Raw genomic sequence first — 20,848 nt, 5'->3', positions numbered from 1 at the left:
TAATGTGCTTCTTCTCAAGCCACTCCTTTGTTGCCTTGGCTGTGTGTTTTGGGTCATTGCCATACTGGAATACCCATCCACAACCCATTTTCAATGCCCTGTCTGAGGGAAGGAGGTTCTCACCCAGGATTTGACGATTCATGGCCCCCTTCTTCGTCCGTTTGATGCGGTGAAGTTGTCCTGTCCACTTGGCAGAAAAACACTTCCAAAGCATAATGTTTCCACCTCCATGTTTGACAGTGGGGATGGTGTTCTTGGGGTCATAGGCAGCATTCTTCCTCCTCCAAACACGATGAGTTGATACCAAAGAGCTAATTTTGGTCTCATCTGACCACAAATTTCATCCAGTTCTCCTCTGAATCATTCAGATGTTCATTGGCAAACTCAGGTGGGCCTCAACATGTGCTTTCTAGAGCAGTGGGACCTTGTGGGCACTGCAGGATTTCAGTCCTTCATGGCATAGTGTGTTACTAATTGTTTTCTTGGTTGACTATGGTCCCAGCTGTCTTGAGATCATTGACAAGATCCTCTGTGTATTTCTGAGCTGATTCCTCATCATTTTCATGAACATTTTTTATTTTTATTTATTTTTATTTATTTTAATTCCATTTATATCCCACCCTTCTCCGAAGACTCAGGGCGGCTTACAAGCTTAGCAGTAGCCTTCATTCTATGTATATACCTGCTTATTAGGGCTTTCACACACACCCCAAGCGGCATTATTACAAAGTCAGCTTATTGCCCCCAACAATCTGGGTCCTCATTTTGAAACATTGAAACTCCACGAAGTGAGACCTTGCATGGCGCCCTAGACTGAGGGAGGTTGAGTTATTTCGTGTTTCTTCCATTATTTGGTGCAAATAATCGCACAACTGTTGTCACCTTCTCACCAAGCTGCTTGGTGATAGTCTTGTAGCCCATTCCAGCCTTGTGTGGGTTAGGGTTAGGGTTAGGGTCCCTGACATCCTTGGACAGCTCTTTGGTCTTGGCCATGGTGGAGTGTTTGGAGTCTGATTGATTGATTGCTTCTATGGACAGGTAACAAACTAAGATTTCATTCATTAAAATGCAAATCAATTTATAACTTTTTTGAAATGTGTTTTTCTGGATTTTTTTTTGTTATTCTGTCTCTCACTGTTAAAATAAACCTACCATTAAAATTATAGACCAGGGGTGTCAAACTCAATTTCATTGAGGGCCGCATCAGCACTGCAGTTGCCCTCAGGGGGCCGGGTGGGTGTGGCCAGGGTGGGTGTGGCCTACTGGGTGGGCGTGGCTAGAGTGCATATGGCCTACTGGGAGGGCGTGGCCAGCTCTACATCGTTCGCATCAAGGGTGCCTATGGGGGCCTGGGCAGGAGTGGGACAGATCTGAGGGTCTCTGGCAGAAGGAGGGTCTCTGGCCCAGGGCCAAGGCAGTGGGGGCCGTTCCCTCACTGTTTCCAGGATGGCTTTGCGGGCCACATGAAACCACTTCGCGGGCCAGATCCGGCCCCTGGGCCTTGTGTTTGACATGTCTGTTATAGACGGATCATTTCTTTGTCAGTGGGCAAATGTACAAAATCAGCAGGGGATCAAATAATTTTTTCCTTCATTGTATACAATTGAAAGCAGAAAGTTTTCTTTTGGGATTGATAGATAAACAGCTGGGAAAAAATCATGCAACTTTGTTTTTATATATGACAACTGCAGCAAGACTATTATATGCACAAAGGTGGAAGGATTTGACTATCTACAATGTAGAAATAGCTGGCAAAACGATGGAACTTATTACAATGGCCAAATTGACTACTTTAGAAATAAGACATTGTCTTAAGTTTAATGATGATTGGAAACCATTTATTGACTTTTTGCAGGAAATAAAAAAATAAAGTTATGACATATGGTTTTGATTAAAACAAAATTATTATAAATAAAAATAATGCTGTAATCATAGAATAAGGTTAATGTATATTTTATACTTATAACTGCTATAAAAGTAAATTGGAAGTCACTTCTTTATAATCAATAAAGGAAAATATTTGCAGCTCAGGTTTGAAATGAGGGGTTCTTAGTGATCTCGGAGCTTGGTCCTAGCACTGATGATGTTACCTAGTTTAGGTAATGAAAGTCTGCAAGAAAACAACCATGCTCAGAGAGCATCAAGGACCCCCTCATTCTTTATAATATTCCTTTTTCTTTTCTTGTCTTTGCTCTTTTTTCGCCTTTTTCATTCCAAATAAAAGTTCTGTTACTTTTTGTTTTCAAAAGTCTAATAAAGTTCATTTTAAAAAACAGATTGAAATCCTTCATTTTTAAGCAGTTACTTTCTAGCTTTGCAGAATAGAAAATAATATGTATTTCATAAGTATTATACAAATATGGGATACCCCTGCTGCTTTCCAAGGTAAGTACTGTGCCATTCATGTAACTATTGCACTTGCTTCCCTTTAAAAAACTTGCACCATCAGAGTATCTTGGCATAATTGGCTATGGCAAGCAAAATTTGTGTGTGCACTTTTGAAATCATTTGTAGAGAGTAATTCAAGTGAATAATTAAACAATGCTATGACTCAGTAAATCATTGCTAAGCAACAGCCTTCATAGTTTTATATACTTGTAGGAAAATGGTCAAGATAACCTTTTGTGTGTGTTTGTATGTATATGTGTAGATATATAAGTATACATATACACACGCTACCATGGAGTTTTAAGTTCCAGTTTCATACAATCAACACAAATAAGTTTTCCTATATAGTATTATGTCAAGTTATGAAGTGTGCTGTCATGTTGTTGTTGTTAGTTGCGAAGTCGTGTCCGACCCATCGCGACCCTATGGACAATGTTCCTCCAGGCCTTCCTGTCCTCTACCATCTTCTGGAGTCCATCTAGGCTCACGCCTACTGCTTCAGTGACTCCATCCAGCCACCTCATTCTCTGTCGTCCCCTTCTTCTATTGCCCTCAATCTTTCCCAGCATTAGGCTCTGTCATGCTGTCATGCATTCCTTTTTTAAGGTACTCATTGCAACTGCTGCATATATACCCTGTGCCCAAAGGCACAGATGAGGAAAGCTCTTGCAATCACTTCTATGATTGGAAATGGTACAATCCAGGAAAATCTTTTTATCGTTTTGCTGACGTCAGCTAAGCATCTAGTTGTGGGTCACAAGGTTCTATAATCAAGGTCCAAGGTTCTTTAATAGGGGAGGGGTTGTGGGCATTTTGAAATGGAGCAACTCCACTGCCTAATTTGCATTTTATGGACTTTCTTAACGTTTTAATTTTAAGGGAAATAAAAGTTTGTAGGGAAAGGGCTGTGAGCATTTTGAAATAGAGCAGTTCCTCTGTCTAACTTTGCATTAATTCATTTATGGATGGACAACTTTCTTAACTTTTTTAATTTTTAAGGGGAAAAATTACAACACCAGATATCTGTTGACAATTTTGGTTTGTAGTTACATCATACAACAACTTTTACTGACTGCTGCCCTCAAAATCTGTTGGACTTCAACTCTCATAGTTCTCAATCATGGTGACCTTAAATATATTAAGAGACTTATTTCAGTCCATCATTTATGACCAGTGGAACAGGGATAGTGGAAATTAATTCCAACAATATCTTGAAGGCGAATTATCCCAGAGTTCCACATTTTTTGTCATGTTTTTTCAACGTACTGATGATGTCAAGAGGCCTGATCATAAAATAATGTTGCTGTGTACAATATGTTTAAAGAGAATGGGTTTAATCAGTTGGTATGGCATGAAACTTGCTGAGTGTTTAAGGGTTAATAAACTAGAGAGGTGGAGTTCAGTATATAAAAGCTTTTTTTCTGGAGAACGAATTTCGTTTTCAATTATTACTTATTCAATTTCTATAGCCGCCCATTTCAACCACTGACTAGACAGCTTATAGTTCTAAAATTATAAAACAAAACATTTTAAAACAAAAACATCTAAAATAAAATTATACAGCAACTGAGATAATTAACAATAGTTAACAGTAAACAGCAAAGCCCAGAAAGAAGGCCCTTAGCATATTCAGAGCCCTAGTCTGGGGTACAATTATCTTACATTTCCTACTAGTTCTCAATTGATCTATTTTTTTCCTGTAAAAATGTATTACAAAGAAGACAATTTTGGAGAAATTTTCATGGATAGATGATACTGCACTTAATTTGCTTCAAGGTGGTAAAATAGTCTGTGTAGATTAGTTTATTGAATGTTGTCTTTCATTATGCAGCTTTTCTCTCCATTTCTCAGGCTTCAGTTATATTCCAAAGACTGCAAGAGAATTTCTCTTTTTTCTCCTCAGCAGCTTGGGAGACTTCAAACTGTTGGAAAGATGGGTAAGAAAGCAAAGCCTGCACTGTCCATTGATTCCAATGGTAGAATAACAAAAAGCATCACCAAGGAAATGTTCTAATAAAGGAGAATATTTGTAGCTCAGGGTTGACACGAGGGGTCCGTGGTGCTCTCTGAGCTAGCTTGTTTTCTTGCAGACATTTTATTACCCAAACTAGATAACACAAGTGCTAGACTAGCACTGATTTACCTAGTTTGGGCAATTAAATATTTGCAAGAAAACAAGCAAGCTCAGAGAGCACCAAGGTCCCCTCATAGAGAATTGTAGAATTTATTGATTGCTTGTTCCATTATTTTGATAGGTGATCCTAAGAGGTAGAAGCCATCTACCATGTCATTAAGTGAATGCTGCAGTCATTAAGCAAACTCATTCATTTGAATGGACATTTGCTGGAAGCTGGCAAAAACCTGAATGGTAGCAAGGTGATGATAGAAGGCTGTGACGAGTCATAAGATAGCCATTTATGTCCTTTTCTAGTATTACCATGAGGAATGTGATTGTATGACTTCTTTGGGACTGAAGTATATCAAAGATTAAGAGCCGTGGTGGCGAACCTATGGCATGCGTGCCACGTGGCACGCAAAGCCCTCTCTGTGGGCCCTTGCACTGTCACCCCAATCCTAGTCCTTCAGCTGGGTTTTATAAAACCTTTTCGCTTTAGGCCTCCGCCATGTGCAAAAAAAAAAAAAAGGTTCGATCAATCAATTTCAACTTGTTACGGAAAAAGAAAGATCTCGCAAAGTTGGAATTGACTGATGGAACTTTTTAGTCCCACCCAGTCTGCCGTTACCACTGCAGCCACGCCCACCCAATGGGCCACACCCAGCCAATGGGCCACACCCACCTGGCACACGATGATACATAAGTGGGCTTTGGGTTACAGTTTAGGCACTCGGTCTCTAAAATCCTCATTTTGGGTAAATATAACATTTTACCCTAAAAGAGTAAGCTTACAATAAATATTTTCTATTTCATTAAGCTACTACTCAGAAAGGAATTTCATCAATCTGTTCTCATTAAGACTAAAATTAGTACACAAAAATTACAATTATCAGTCATTTCATATTCAACTTTAATATAAAAAGATATTAGTCACTTCCAAATGTTTAAGAAAGATCTCCTTACAAATTGTGTGGTCTGGCACAAAACTGAATTACAAAATTAGACAGTACTTGCCAAGATTAAAAAACATACAGTGCTATTTTCAAATTAACTGTTTCAAAAGCACTTAAATTATTAAGGCCACAGTCATGAAGCTACTTTCTTATAAGCTGCCCCATTAAATCTCAAGGGATAATCATGCAAAATGGTCTTAAGTTCTAATATAAACCAAGACAAAGACATTTAATGATATACACAGAAGACATGGATCTTTATGCATACAGCAGTTGCTTTAATTGTGCATAATGAACCTTACTGGTTTAAAGAGTTAGGGTTAACTTCCTTTACACAAAGATATATTGCATCTATGATCTTATGCTGGGAGAGAATGTGTCCAATATTTTGAAATCTGTATTTGATCTCAGCATCACCACCAGAGAAATCATTTTCAAAAATATTATTTTAAACAAGTAATCCATTCAATTTTAATTACAGGGAACAAATGCACAACAGCTAAAATTGCCTGTGATGGAAATACTTATATCGCAGCAAATGTTTATCTTTCTCAATGTACTTTAGTTCTTTTCCCCCCCACCTTGCAGTTGTTTTACCTGTATCTCCAGTTAACAAGGAAAAAATTGGGCAATTTATTGTAAATGGTATCCACTAAGATTTTTAGTAGATAATTACATGCATGTGAATGCATGTTTACTTTAAATACTAATTTGCAGAGATAATATGTTTATAAGGACTCACAGGAATGCACATTTACAGACTGGCAAATAGAACAATTTCAGTTTGGAGAACTTGAAGGTCTCTGTAACAGTTGGTTAGTAATTAGTGCAATAAAGTGTCTTCCCCTAAATATAAAAGTAAATGGTAAACTTCAGCCAATAATTTGTTTGATGGCATAGTTATATAAATATTTATAAATAAAACCCATATAATTTATACTTGAAGATAACAAAAACATGGCTTGAACTGAAGTTTAAATGCATCAAGAGTTCCTGAAGCCTATTGAAAGCTCTTTCTCATATGCTTAGGTTTCAAGAATAACTTGATCTCTAATACTCTACTTCAAGGCTGAATGCTGATAAGAGTTCAGCTTGTAGTTACAATTACACATATTTCTACTGTACTGCACTATGCAGGGGAAATCAGTTGTAAGGGAGAAAAGTCCCTTTTTCAAAACAATTGAAAAATACAACTGCAAATATTTCAAGATATTAAATAAGCAGTTTTGAGACAGAATTCATAGCAAAAATATATCTTCAGAAAATAGTTATAAGATTCTGAATACTGATAAACACTTTTTTAAAAAAACACCCTATAATTTAAAAAAAAAAGAACAGAAAAGACTAAGAAAATGGGAATTTGCTGCTTTACAATTTTTCAAGAGCTCATGTGGTAAATAAACTTACAGAACATAGCAGTATTTATGTGAAACTAAGGAGGGAAAAAACAAGCAGTTTGTCTTTATACCAAATTAATTTCATAAAATAGCAGGCACTAAGGACAAGGGTAGTTGAAAGTTTCTTAATTTAAGCCAGGGATAAATACTTTTTGTTGGGTTACACAAGGCTGCAACTTAGTCTTTGGAGAAAAGTGTTATGTTAGAAGAGATGCACTAAAAGTTTCACTTCTGCCTCTTCCTTTTAGGGTGGTTAAGGATAAAATACTTCTGGGAAATAATGTACTCAAATTGATCACTCTGCTTCTGAATTTCAATGGTACAATCTCAAGGTTCTGGTAGATTGCAAGAAGCATTCCTAGACATGGGATTTGACTTCCTCTGTGATATTTTAAGGACTAGAATGTCTTTAACAGTTGTACCCTGCAGTTATGAGATAGGCAAGAAAAAAGAATCCTGATATACTAATTTGTCCCTTAATGTTAGAAGGGCCTCCTGGTAAGAGTTAAAAATAAAAATATGTATGGTCAGAATACTGAGTACATGATTACACCCAGAAATCGTTTTTGACATGCCAGTTTGCTGCTGAAAATTAGGGAGTTTCCAAAGCAATTGGCAATATAGAATGGGTTGTAGTAGGTTTAAACTAATTTTTTAAAGCTTGGGCTCTTTACAATTTAAATGTATGCTTTTGATTATCTCTGAACTGTGGCCACTAAAATATATAGTTTGAACATTACAAATAATGGGTTAATTTTATAAATTAACTCAATTTTGCAAAAATGATGTGAATTGGGGGTGAACGGGCAAGGGAAGATCACATCTTTAAGAGAACAAAATATCTCGAAGTTTATTGTTTACAACCTAGCTTCTTCAAGGGATTTTTCTTAGTTTCAAGATTCAACCAGAATCTCTACAAAATGATCAAGCTCATTAAGATCAGACTTACAGTTAGAATTAGAATTTGTGGCTCCTTGAGGAAAGGTTTCAAGAACATCACAGTGTCCCATTTTTGTACTGCCCATCATTCCTGTTAATACAGTATCAAGATTGTAATAAGAACTGTCAACTTCTGAAAAAAGGTCTTCAACAGCGTCAGAAGTTTTAGTTTCTAAGGTTTCAAATATTTGATCTAATGACGACTTATGGAAGTTTACTCTATTTTCTGGAATGCTATCCATCTCCCACATGTTTCCCTGCAAGCTTCTGGATGCTTGTAATACAGCAGGCCTTAAGATGTCTACGTTCTCTTGTGATTGTGTGTCCTCAAAATTCTTAGAGAAACCACTGTATTCTTGAGCGAGCTTTTCTTCATTTTGCTCTTTGGAAGAACGACAGAGAATATCTGTTGAAACAAGACGGTCCAGAGAGGCTGATCCTGTATTCTGAGGACTTATCATCTGCCAACTTCCATCTTGAGTCATTTCTTCTTGGATCTGCCGTACTGTGTTGGCTATAAGCACTGAACGATACAGATTAGGTTCAACAAGCATGTGGCAGAGCTGAAGTTTTACCAATGACATGTCTAGCAGTGACTGGCGCTGAAGGTTATACGAAGGAATAGCTTTAAAGCCAGTAAAACTTCCTTCAATATCATCTTCACCATCAATACATTTCCTCTTCAGTCCACGTACAAACATTGTGTCCTAGAGAAAACAGAGAAAAATATCATTAGTTAACTATCTTCTAAAAAGGCTTTGCATATTAAATGAAATCAATTTAACAATTTAGTGAAAAAAAACCCTAATCATTTTAGATACTAAGAAAGCTTTTGACAATTTGAATTTGTAATTTTTGTTTAAAGTTCTGGAAGATATGAATTTTATTAAACAAATCAAGTTGATATATACATCTTAAAAGGCCTGAATCATGGTTAATGGTGATTTGACTAAACCATATGATATATATGTATATCTAATATGATTATAGAAATAATGTCAAATGTTAATTTTAAAGTAAGAGTTTGATATATTTTTATTCATAACCATACTAAACAAAGTCAAGTCATTCTTTTTCTATTTTCTTTCTTGCACCTTTATCTCTCTTTCTTGGTCTTTTTTCTTTTTAAAACCTTTTCTTTCTCATCTTTATCTTTTAACTTTCTGTATTTGAAAATCAACAGTTTAAATAAAAGTGGTTTGGTTATACAATTGATACATACTTGTACTCTGAAAGTAGAATGTCTCATAAGAAAAAGGCATAATCTTTCCACTAATAATTTTTCAGAATACTTTTAAAATAACATTTTGAGCTAAATATTTAAATATGCTCTCTAAACCAGGAATAATGATTTTAACTTATTTAACCACAAGAGTACAGTATTCAATCATCTTGAAGTGCAAGAAATGAATTTAATAATTCAGACAACATGGCATTGTAGAAGAAACTACCTTGTTATTTCTATGCTTTAAATTACATAAATGATCATCTTTCACCAAATAATTGGTCAACTGGGGGCAGGAAGAGACACAATTATTTTATCTTACTTAGCAATAGTCTCTAGTTAAGAAGCTGTACTGCCCTAACTCAGGGGCCTTTTATGACTTGACTTCAGCTCCCAGAATTCCTGAACCAGCCATGCTGAGTCCACAAATCATAAAGGGGCCATCATTCCCCACTCTGGCTGCCAGAAAAAAATCTGAAACCATGTATCTACTTCCAAATATTATTCATAAGAGTTCTTTCAATTCTTACCATTACATAGTGCAGTTCTGATTGATGGAATGTGGAGATGCATGGTCATTTTGTCGGTCATTCTGCTCAGCTTGTTTCTTTCCTCTATAAACAAACGCTCTTTTCCATCTCTTACTTCCCATCCCCAGCACTATTCTTTTCCAAATAATTGTTACTTAAGAGTAATAGTTTTTGGTGTAGTGGTTAAGGCACCAGGTTCAAGTTCTAATTCTGCCTTAGATATGAAGCCAAATGGGTGATTTTAGGCCAGTCTCTCTGTCAGTCATACAAAGAAGGCAACAGCAATGGCAAACCACTTCCAAAATCTTGCCAAGAAAACTTGCCAAGGGACTTGTCCAGGTAGTTGCCAGGACTTGAAAACTCAAAAAAAAACCCCACATTTTTTAAGTGTCATTTATGAATTCATTCATTCAGATTCTTATTCCTGCACAGAACTCCATTCCAATCCTTCAAAATGTAAGATACTGGTGGTACCCCATGTTCCTTGTGCAAAAAATGTTTTTTAGCCTAAAGATGTATGATCAATTTTCCTCATGACAGCTCATTTCCATCAAAAGACAAGATCTTATTCAGGATTTCACCTTAATACCCTCATAGAATAGTACCAAATATGGGTAGTCCTTGACTTATGACCACAATTGAGTGCAACATTTCTGTTGCTAAGCGAAAGTTAAGTTAGTTTTGCCCCATTTTATGACCTTTCTTGCCACAGTTAAGTGAACCACTGCAGTTGTTAAGTTAGTAACATGGTTGGCTAAGTGAATCAGGTTTCCCCATTGAGTTTGCTTGTCAGAAGGTCACAAAAGGTGATCACATGACCCTGAGACACTGCAATATCACATATGAGGCAGTTGACAAGCGTCTGAATTTTGATCATGTGACTGGGGATACTGCAATGGTCATAAATCACTTTTTCAGTGCCGTTGTAATTTTGAACACTAAATGAACTGTTGTAAATCGAAGACTACCTATATGATAAAGAACAAGAGATGACCATTGAGGCAAACTCCGTGACATGTGACACACTTTTAAGTAATTCTTTAGCAAATCATTTTGCTTTGCCTGAAAAAAATTGCACAATCTGGTGCTTATTCTGTGGTAACTTGACAAGAAAAGGGGCTAACAAAGCAAAATAACAAGAACAGAAAGATTGCCTGAAGAATATAGTTTACATCCAAAACTATCTGATCTCTTGCCAATGTGATCCAGACTGAACTATCTCTATCACAAGGGTACAGTCATTGGAATAAGAATTGGACTACCATCCCAGATTTTATAAAGATTTTCCATGCCTAGAAGATTGCACAGTGGATGGTTTACTTCACAAATTCTTCACTCACTTAGGAATAAGAACTAGAGATATGGCTGAATTCTGCATCAGCTATGGGGTAATGGATTTAAGAAATACTTGGAATGTCAAAGCAGCATTTTAACTCTCAAGTAAGAGCACTGCATTCATATTGTAGATAACTTCCTTTTATAATAGTATGTTTGAATTATTTAGGATGCCATAAGGATTTCCAATAGATAAATGCCTTTTAGGTGGGGTGCTTCTGTATTTTATTTATTTTTCAGATTTATATAGCTGCCTATCTCACAAAACAAGTGACTCTGGGTAGCATAGTAATAGGGGCTCAGTAACCACAGAATTGCTGGTTTTTACAGCTTGATACCAGGAACTATTATCAACAAGAACTGATCTGTAGGCCATGTTTACATGGGTTCATAACTATAACATTCCCTTATTATGTAAGCATTCCAGAATATTATATGCTGCATGATGCACTATAAACAGTGCACTATAATTTTTAAATAAATGGACTACAATGAGTGTCTTTTCTGAGAAAGCTGTCTTATTTCGATGATAAGAACAGTGTTTATAAAAAGAAAAATCTAGCTGCTCTTGAGGTACACTGGACCTAAGCTCTTTTAATTTAGCATTTTCCCATTGTGTCACCAGAAAAATTGGATACAAAATTCCAAGACATTCATAGCCAACATCAGGTATAGGTAGAGTGGTCCTAGAAAATGTGCCCCCAATAAATCAAAAACGATTTAGGTTATCGTAGACAAGAATCAGCATATGTAATTGCTATTAGAGGAATAAATAAATAAGTTCTTTTCTTAGAAGAAAAGAATTCTGAGCAATATAGTTCCAATACTGAACTGAGGGAAGACCAGGTTCAAATCAGTTTTTATTCATGGAAATATACTCAGTGATTTCTTAGCTAGTCAAGTCCAACCTTCCTCAGAGTTGTTATTAGATATAACCCTCCTCTTTCCTCCCCATCACTTTAAGGGGAAGACTATGATGTAGAAAAAATATTTGAAGAGGACAGCAAAAATATTTTAGCATTCTAATATAGGTAATTCTGACTTCATGACTATTCATTCAGCAGCTGTTCAAAGTTACAATAGAACTGAATGTATTGCATTTATGACCAGTCCTCAAAATTATGGCTGTTGCAGCACCCTGTGGTCATGTAATCTTGACAGCTTCTCTGAATTAGCAACCACAGAGTGCACTTCCTGCTATGGGGAGAAGGGTGGCAACGAGCAATTTGAAGGGAGATGAGGGGTGGGCAACGCAGGCTGTGTACAGAAGAGAAATAGGAAAAAGGAGGTGTGGCTCAATGCAAGTGCATAGAGGCTTGGGAAAGCAGGGTCCTGCTCAAGTGTAGGGAGGCAGGGGACTTACCGGAATGACTTGGGACCTTCCTTGCTGGCTTTCTGATTGGCTTTGCTAGTGAGAAGCCAGCAGGGAAGGTTTTAAATGATGATCATGTGACTGACGGCTGTGACAGCCAGAACCTCAAGGACTAGTCATAAGAACTACTCGCTCAGCATCACTTTAAGTTTGAACAGTCAATGAATGAATGAATGAATGGTTAACTGGGAACTACCTGTACTTTCTAAGGCAGGGGTCCTCAAACTACGGCCCGCGGAGTGCATTTACCCGGCCCGCCGGGTTTTTGTCTCAGGACATCCGTATGGCCAGATCTGTATGGCCAGCCCCAACCTCCGCAAGTGAAAGCAAGGGAGATTGCAATTGGCTCCTGCGATCTCCCTGCGGCCCGGCTTTCTCTTGCAGAAGGCAGGCTGAAACGGAGCAAGAAATGCGAATCGCTCGATCTCGCGCTCCCCTCTGCTTGGGTTCAGCTTCACTTGCTACAAGAGAAAGCAGGCTGAAACAAAGCAAGGGAGATTCCCTCACTCCATTTCAGCCTGCTTTGTCTTGGGAAATTGACGCTGGCAGCAGGTGCTCCCTTAGATAATCCGGGCCCATGCCATTTAGGGCTGTGCACTCCCACAGGGAGGGCCTCCTCAGGGTACCACCGGTCAAGGATTGCCGACGAGCGATCCCCAGGGGGAGGGCGTTCTCTGTGGGCGCGCCTGCCCTATGGAATTAACTGCCAATGGAACTCCGGACTGCCCCCGACCTTCGTTCATTTCGCCGGGACCTAAAAACCTGGCTCTTTGAGATATCTGGTCTGGACTGAGGGGTTTAATGTTTTTAAATTGTGATTTTAATTTTTGCGGCTAGACTTAATTTAATTTTATATTGTATTGTTTTTAAATTTTGCCTTGTAAACCGCCCTGAGTCCTTTGGGAGTAGGGCGGTATATAAACCGAATAAATAGCGAAAACTTTTATCCCTTACATTATTTATTACTTACCAATAATGGTGCTTGATGCAGTCCTTCCTCTTCTCCCATTTTATGGAAGTTTCCATACAGCAGGTGGTCTAGCACCACCTACCTGAGATCAGTAAGAAATGTATGCAGTAATTAAATAAAGTATCTGGCATACATTGTGGGGACTTCCACTTTTCCTATGAACAAAATAATATAAATGAAAGTATGTTAACTATTTTGTTTAGTTATGATTATGTGTTTTATGGAGCATTTGCATCAAAACTTTTTATATATTTTGTAATTCTTGCAAGTATTGAACGTGAGAGGTCAGTATTCTCAAATTGCAGATTAGGAGTGGAAGTCAATATAGCAAAGAGAAAATCCATGTAGTAACTTTTCTGGAAAGATGCTAGAGACGTTCTAGTTTGAAACTCAGTCCAACACAACACTGCATACACACATATGCACACAGTTGAATCATGTTTTTAGGTCCCTACTCATTAGCTGTATATTCCTAAATGAACTGAGAAATATTACCCACTTTTCCAAATTTTAATCCTGCAGCATCAAAAGACAACTATGTTGCAACTATAGTTTATCAACCATTTAAATCTTAAAACATTTAAGGATCTGAAGTCATTTTTAATATTGCCAGTTCCTCTTAGAAAATATACCATAGTTACTATGAATTGGGTCCAAAGAGTATTTAGCAAATAACTAAGGTGAAAAAGCATATTTAAAAGTAGCTGAGGAAAACAAAACATCTAGAATGACTTTTTTGAACAAAACCATGAAGAAAATACAAGACAATTTTTATGGATCTGGTCAACTAAGGAACTGACAAATATTAGTCAGATTTAACATGGTTATGGAATGGCTTTTGAATAACTAGGGATGTATGGAATCTACTGATTAAAAAGTGGGATGAAGATGAGGGTTGTGATAAAACAATTACATTGATACATGAAAATGAAGCTTATCCCATAAATGCAATGAAAAAAGTGACCTGGAAGGTAACATAAAAAGCTAAGAAATTACCAATTTAGCAGTGAGTAGACTAGTTACAAAACTGATAAGATCTATTTTTTTTAGGAATTTTGAAGTGTTGCTTAGAATTACCAGGATATATTGCTGGATCCCAGAACAAAGTTGGCTGTGATTTTTTTTTTACTCCTAAATTTATTATACAATAGAAGGTAAGTATTTAAATGGGCCTTTTATTATTAAGAAGATGATGAGCAGTAAAAGGCTTAACAATTATGTCTGGTACAGAAAAAATGGATAATATAGTAAAATTGAGTTACAATGTTCTGACACAAGCAAAACTACTTCCTGTTTTACTGTTTAACATAAAATAGTACAGTATCTTACTTAAAGGTAAAGGTAAAGGTTCCCCCGCACATGCGTGCTAGTCGTTTCCGACTCTAGGGGCCGGTGCTCATCTCCGTTTCAAAGCCGAAGAGCCAGCGCTTGTCCGAGGACGTCTCCGTGGTCATGTGGCCGGCATGACTAGACGCCAAAGGCGCACGGAACGCTGTTACCTTCCCACCGTAGTGGTCCCTATTTTTCTACTTGCATTTTTACGTGCTTTCGAACTGCTAGGTTGGCAGAAGCTGGGACGAGTAACAGGCGCTCACCCTGTTATGCGGCACTCGGGATTCGACCCGCCAAACTGCCGACCTTCTGATCGACAAGCTCAGCGTCCTAACCCACTGAGCCACCGCATCCCTCACAGTATCTTACTTAGAACAACTTTATTAAGTGTTGGTGAGGATATACTCATTCAGATGTAACATTATAAATCTAGCATCCTTTTCCCTCAGTTCATATACTTCCTGTTTGTATGAAGGAATTCTGGCAGATTTCTATCTCTGATTAATAGGTTAGGCTATCCTGTTCTGTGAAACTACTATTGAGCTTAACTATATTTTATGAAAGAAGGCTAAATCCAAAGCATTGTTTGTGGCCCGCTTTCTAACTTTACACTTTAGGAGCTGAAAATATTAAATATCAAACAGATGCAAAGCCTAATTTTCTCACAATAGCTCCAATAATGTTCAGCCACAGACTTGAATCTGTTTCAACACAGATGGGAGATAAAAGGATACCTATGTTCTCTTGAAAAATAAAGCAAATCCATGAACTCCACTTTTTGTTAACACCCACCTTGTGCTTGTAATATCTACAAAAATGTGAATCATATGGCATAAGGATCTTTTGGCATGAATGTCAATCATAGAGGGGAAATACATGTGCCACATTTCCTTGTGTGAAATGTATGTTGGGGATAAAAAAGTTACAACCAAGATAAAAGTACTTCCAAATTTTAATGGGACCGGATAAGAAGAGAAAATGTAACTAGGCAACACAAAGCAGGTGAAAATAAAACTTCTATTGTAGAAAACCATGTGACCAAGTTGCTTGCGTGAAAGTTCCCTGTGAAAAAGAGATCAGATGGTGAAAGTTCTGAAAGTTGAGGGGATGGAGAAGCAGAATCTGAAAGTGCTTTCAGGCTGTATAAAGGAGCGTCGGAGAGGCAGAGGAAAAACGAATCAGAAGATCGGTAATTCGGCAGTGACCCTAAAAAAGTAGCCGAGAAGAAAACATTACATGACGGCCTTCCTTAAAACAGCCCCAGACGAGTAGGAACTTTGTTATTTCCTAGCGAGCGTGACTAATAACTACGCTGGTTGGGAATGATGGGGCCTGTAGTCCCACATTTAGAGAATCTCCAAGGGGATAAAAGGAATCTGAAAGAGACGCGAAAAGAGGGAGCCAGAGGCACGTGGAGTAGCTCCTGAAGAAAAGTAGCTGACTGAAGCAAGTTAAGAAAGAAGAAAACTTGCTAAAGCTGCTACAGGACTCCGGGAACGAGGAAATGATTCATCCCCTCTCCACCTCCACGGCCGCCATTTTGGAGTCACGGCTTAAGTGATCCTGTGCGGGTACTTCTTCCCCGACTAGCTCTACCACGTTAATTTCCTCCTTTTGCCTCTCGGGTTTCGAAACTGGCAGCTCCCTCCTTCCTTTTCCCACCGCCACCGTTTCCCCCGTACCCGTTTACCCGCTGACGAAAGCCGCCTGCCGCACGGAGATCCCGCTCCTGCTTCAATGATGTCCGCGCTTGAGAAAAAGGGGAGGGACCAACGGCTGCGGAAGCCCCTCCCCCTTTCTTCCAGCTCCCTACTCTGGCCATCTTTTGTAAAACTCCACAAAGAAACGAAAGCCCCGCCCTAAATGGCGTCTCGGACTTCCCATTGGGAAAGAGAAGGCATCTGTGCAACTTATGAGCCCGCCCAGTACAACTTTAGCTTCTCATTGGGTAGTAAGCGAGGGAAATCCTTTCTTCTGAGATCAAATGTTTCTATTGATTGGAGGAGTGCTGGGCTGCTTAATCTCCCTTGGCTCCTCCTCCTCCTCCTCGTTATTTTATATACGTATTACCATTGGGGCCCAAAATTACTACGGTATTCAGCTCCGCCTCCTCGCGGTTAGCGGTCGGTTCAGTATAGGCCAGGGGTCGGCAACCTCGGCTCTTTTATGACTCGTGGACTTCAACTCCCAGAATTCCTGAGCCATGCTGGCTCAGGAATTCTGGGAGTTGAAGTCCACGAGTCATAAAAGAGCCGAGGTTGCCGACCCCTGGTATAGGCGAAATTTTAAAAATATCTGCCAAAGGCCGGCGCGGGCCTTGGTCATCACCGTGGGTCGTCTGAGCTCAGCGGGACTGATGGCCTAGTAGTCCTACTGTTTCGGCTTTTCGTTCTGTGACACCTCAATAAACATGCTTTGTTGCCTCTCTGTTGTAAATCATTTAAGTGGGAGAAAATTACGCATCGTCTGCTACATGCAGAGAGTAGAGGTCAATCGTGCTTCTCTTCTGAAAATTATTCGGGAAAAATAGCGGATGGGGGTCCATGGTGCTCTCTGAGCTTGGTTGTTTTCTTGCAGACGTCTCATTACCAAACTAGTTAATATCACTGTTAGTGACTAGCACTGTTGATGTTACATACTTCGGGTAATAAAACGTCTGCAAGAAAACAACCAAGCTCAGAGAGTATAAAGGACCCCTCATTTCAACCCTGAACTAGAATACTCTCCTTTATTGGTAAAATGGGATGCCCAGCATGCGAGAGTCTAAAATGGGAATCAAATGCAATGTTTCTCCACTTTGGTAATTTTAAGATGTATGGACTCAGAACTTCATGCATCTGCCTTAGGCTGTTGCATTGCTTTCTATCTCATGCTTTCTTTGCTGCCAATTCCCCCTCCTGAATCCTATTGTGATTCCCTTTGTCCCTGATGTGGTCTTTGACCTTTGGCCACCGATGCCTCCACTGGTTCTCACAGGACTGCGTGCTTCATCTATGGCAGAGGTGTCAAACTGCCGGCGGATGCATCATAGCAAAACTGCACCTAACCTATTGCTGGCAATGAAAAAAAAGTGATACGTCACGACACATCACATGACGTTGCGAGTTTGACACCCGTGATCTATAGTATCAAAACTTTATTTTAATTTATAAACATATGAAAGGGAAATTGGTATCCTGCAAAGCAGCACACTGGCCTCTAACATTATCTGATGGACCCCTCAGACGGTCTTTCCCTACTGCTGAGTGAACTGCTTTTCTCCATGCTCCAACTGACCAAAGGCAATAAAGGTAGTCCTAATTTAGTGACCACAATTGGGACAGACAACTCAGTTGTTAACCAAATGGAAGCTAAGTGAAAAATTACATGACTGTGACTGTACTTATGATTTTACTTCAGCTTTCCTTTACAATGTCAGAAGACCCCAAACAGCTGGGAGATGGTAGAGGCACTTTTCTCACGTTTTCACATTTTTGTCATTTTCAGGTGAAACGACAAATCTTATAGCCCCCTTTCCCTACTCCCCCACTTGGTTGGAAAACTCATGCTGGTGCTGGGATAATCAGTAAGAAGGGAAGTGTTTGTATTTGCATTTTTTTGAGCAGAAGGGATTTCAAGAGAATAAGCAAGCACACAAGATGGAATATTCATCAAAAAGAATGCCCAAGTGGCAGCGCTTTGCATAGCACAGTCATAGCTGCAAGCCAGAAGGCAAACAAAAGCATTTAGTGTGAAACTGATTAGGGTCTTGTCAGTGTTAGGAGAAGTTGCAAACTAATTAAGCTAAAGGAGCTGAGTATGTTAACTTGCAGTTAGCGCTTTTTAGAGTTCCTCTGTGCTGAGAAAAAAGCTGCTCAGGAAGAGATAACTTGTTTAAGTAATCTCTGCTCTGTGAGGAAGGGAAAAATTTAAAAATAGGTGAGGCACAGAAAAACTTGTATTAATTTGACTGTAAAATGATGAACACATTAGTTGCAAAGTTACTTTTTTATCACCATTGTAACTGCAAACTGTTCAAGGCAGTTGCTAAATGAGCACTATCTGTATTCACATGAGATTTTCTATGTGTTGATTCCCATCCTACCTCTACTGCATGGGTGGCACACTCACCACGTCACGTGACATGTTGCAACGTATCACGACTCTTTTTTCATTGCCGGCAATGGGGTGGGTGTGGCTTCGGTACGATGAAACCAGCCCGTGGGCAGGCAGTTTGACACCCCTGCTTACTGTGTCTATTTCAATACATCAAATACCTAAAGGTAAAGGTAAAGGTTCCCCCGCACATGCGTGCTAGTCGTTTCTGACTCTAGGGGCCGGTGCTTATCTCCGTTTTAAAGCCGAAGAGCCAGCGCTTGTCTGAGGACGTCTCTGTGGTCATGTGGCTGGCATGACTAAACGCCAAAGGTGCACGGAACGCTGTTACCTTCCCACCGTAGTGGTCCCTATTTTTCTACTTGCATTTTTACGTGCTTTCAAACTGCTAGGTTGGCAGAAGCTGGGATGAGTAACAGGCGCTCACTCTGTTACGCGGCACTTGGGATTCGACCTGCCAAACTGCCGACCTTCTGATCAACAAGCTCAGCATCCTAACCCACTGGTAACCCTAAAAAAATAAGGGAATACCATCATGATATGGAACATCATGGATACACATAGAAGAGAGACGTTTGAGCCCTTGTTAGATCCAAATATGGAAAGGCCCAAAGATGCCATGATGTTGGAACAACCCAGAGTTTTGTCTGGAAGCGTGGGCCACTTCCCAGGGGCAGAGGGGGAACACCCATTAAAAGGATACAGATATGGTAGGGTTCATAGAGCAAGAGGGGGATGCTGGAGACCAATAATACTAGTTTTGCTTTCTAATACTGTAGATCAGACATGTCAAACACAAGGCCCGGGGGCCGGATCCAGCCCGCAAAGTGGTTTCATGTGGCCCGCGAAGCCATCCTGGAAACAGTGGGGGAACAGCCCCCACTGTCTTTGCCCTGGCCCAGAGACCCTCCTTCTGCCAGAGACCCCCAGATCTGTTCCACTCCTGCCCGGGCCCCCCCTAGGCACCCTTGATGTGAACGATGTAGAGCTGGCCATGCCCACCCAGTAGGCCATACGCACTCTAGCCACGCCCACCCTGGCCATACCCACCTGGCCCCCTGAGGGTATCTGCAATGCTGATGCGGACCTCAATGAAATTGAGTTTGACACCCCTGCTGTAGATGGCCACTTTTGCTATGCTAGCCATTTTTGAGAATTACAGAAACATGCCAACTGTTCCAGTAAATTTATGCATTTCTGGATTGTATAAAAGATTATTATTGTTTATTAAATTTATATAGCTGTCCATTTCACTTAGATAACTCTGAATGGCATACAATTAAATGGTCTCAACTCTGGTTTCTATCCACTGTTTTCTAGCCCCCCAGAGCTTCCTCTGATTGCAGTGCAGAACTTTTGGTTTCCTTCCCTTTTCTGAAATATGAAATACATGAACAAATAGTTACATAACCCCAAGGTACGCTTGGCACAGTTCATGCATACAATTGAGAAAAGCACATCTGTGTATTCTTTTTTTGAAAAGCCCAGCTTTGCGCAGGTGCGGGATGTGGCTCTGCCATCTGTAGCCTTCATCCTTTTGCCATGAAATGCAGCATCTTCAGCTACTAAAATATTGCCCTTGTGGATCAAAATGATAGAAGTAAAGGAAAGGTCTTCAGAAATTTAATATTGAAAGAGAAATTTAAAATTGAATTTGCTGCAGTGGAAATTTACTGAGTGTAGAAGCAACTATAATAGAAGGGAAACAGGAAAGGATAGCATAAAGAAAGGATGTAAGAGAAACACGTAGGCAAAACACGTAGCTGGGTCTTAGAGTGGGAAAAGGAATTGAAAACAGGAAAACAAGCTGAATAAGATAAGAAGAATGGCATACTGAATTGAAAAACAGGAAAGAATCTGTTGTTCTAAAAGGGGGACATAAATATCCACAGAGCTCAAAATAGCTATTTAAATGTCCAATTTTTCTTCTTCTTATTGTATATGTGAATATGATTTAATATGTTAGCAGGAAATGTGTAAGAAGTGGACGAAAAGAGTGTAACCTAATAGTACTTCAGCCAATGGGGAAAGAGGAGGGATTGCGGCTGGGACAGGGCTGTATAAAGAAGGGAACATTTTTGGTTGAAACTTTGGAGAGAACCAAGCTTTGATAGTTTCTCTTCCCGCTTATTGCAATAAACGAAACAAAAAGCCTTCACTGTGTCTTGGCTGGTTATTGGTCAGGTGAGCTTGCCT

General features: G+C 39.3%; 1 protein-coding gene across 9 annotated transcripts; it reads right to left on the bottom strand.

The window, feature by feature from the left end:
• Window positions 1–4,063: 4,063 nt before the first annotated feature.
• Window positions 4,064–16,352, bottom strand: CDCA4 (cell division cycle associated 4). Of its 9 annotated transcripts, none has more exons than XM_083379622.1 (4): window positions 16,240–16,352; window positions 13,226–13,380; window positions 7,804–8,500; window positions 4,064–4,310 (listed from the first exon to the last, which is right to left on the bottom strand). In XM_083379622.1, exons 2-4 carry the CDS (start codon window positions 13,262–13,264, stop codon window positions 4,306–4,308), a joined length of 741 nt encoding a protein of 246 aa, XP_083235748.1. In that variant the 5' UTR covers window positions 13,265–13,380; window positions 16,240–16,352; the 3' UTR covers window positions 4,064–4,305. The 9 variants fall into 9 exon arrangements, with proteins under 9 accessions (XP_083235748.1, XP_083235743.1, XP_083235745.1 ...); XM_083379617.1 differs by lacking the exon at window positions 4,064–4,310 and adding an exon at window positions 5,397–6,303; XM_083379619.1 differs by lacking the exon at window positions 4,064–4,310 and adding an exon at window positions 9,549–9,632 and having other exon boundaries at window positions 5,397–8,500; window positions 16,240–16,300.
• Window positions 16,353–20,848: the final 4,496 nt, after the last annotated feature.

Source organism: Vipera ursinii (genome assembly GCF_947247035.1).
Source record: "Vipera ursinii genome assembly, chromosome: 1".
In the NCBI taxonomy this organism is placed as follows: domain Eukaryota; kingdom Metazoa; phylum Chordata; class Lepidosauria; order Squamata; family Viperidae; genus Vipera; species Vipera ursinii.
The sequence above is the reverse complement of the archived record's forward strand: the minus strand, read 5'-3'. Positions and strand labels throughout refer to the sequence as shown.

What these genes read in the sequence shown, in the direction of transcription:
- CDCA4 (XM_083379614.1), bottom strand. Translation starts at nt 13,264, where the DNA reads ATGGGAGAAGAGGAAGGACTGCATCAAGCACCATTATTG. An exon ending in TGCATCAAGCACCATTATTG is followed by an intron (nt 8,501 to 13,225) that starts GTAAGTAATAAA and finishes TGTTTTCTCTAG; the next exon opens with GACACAATGTTTGTACGTGG.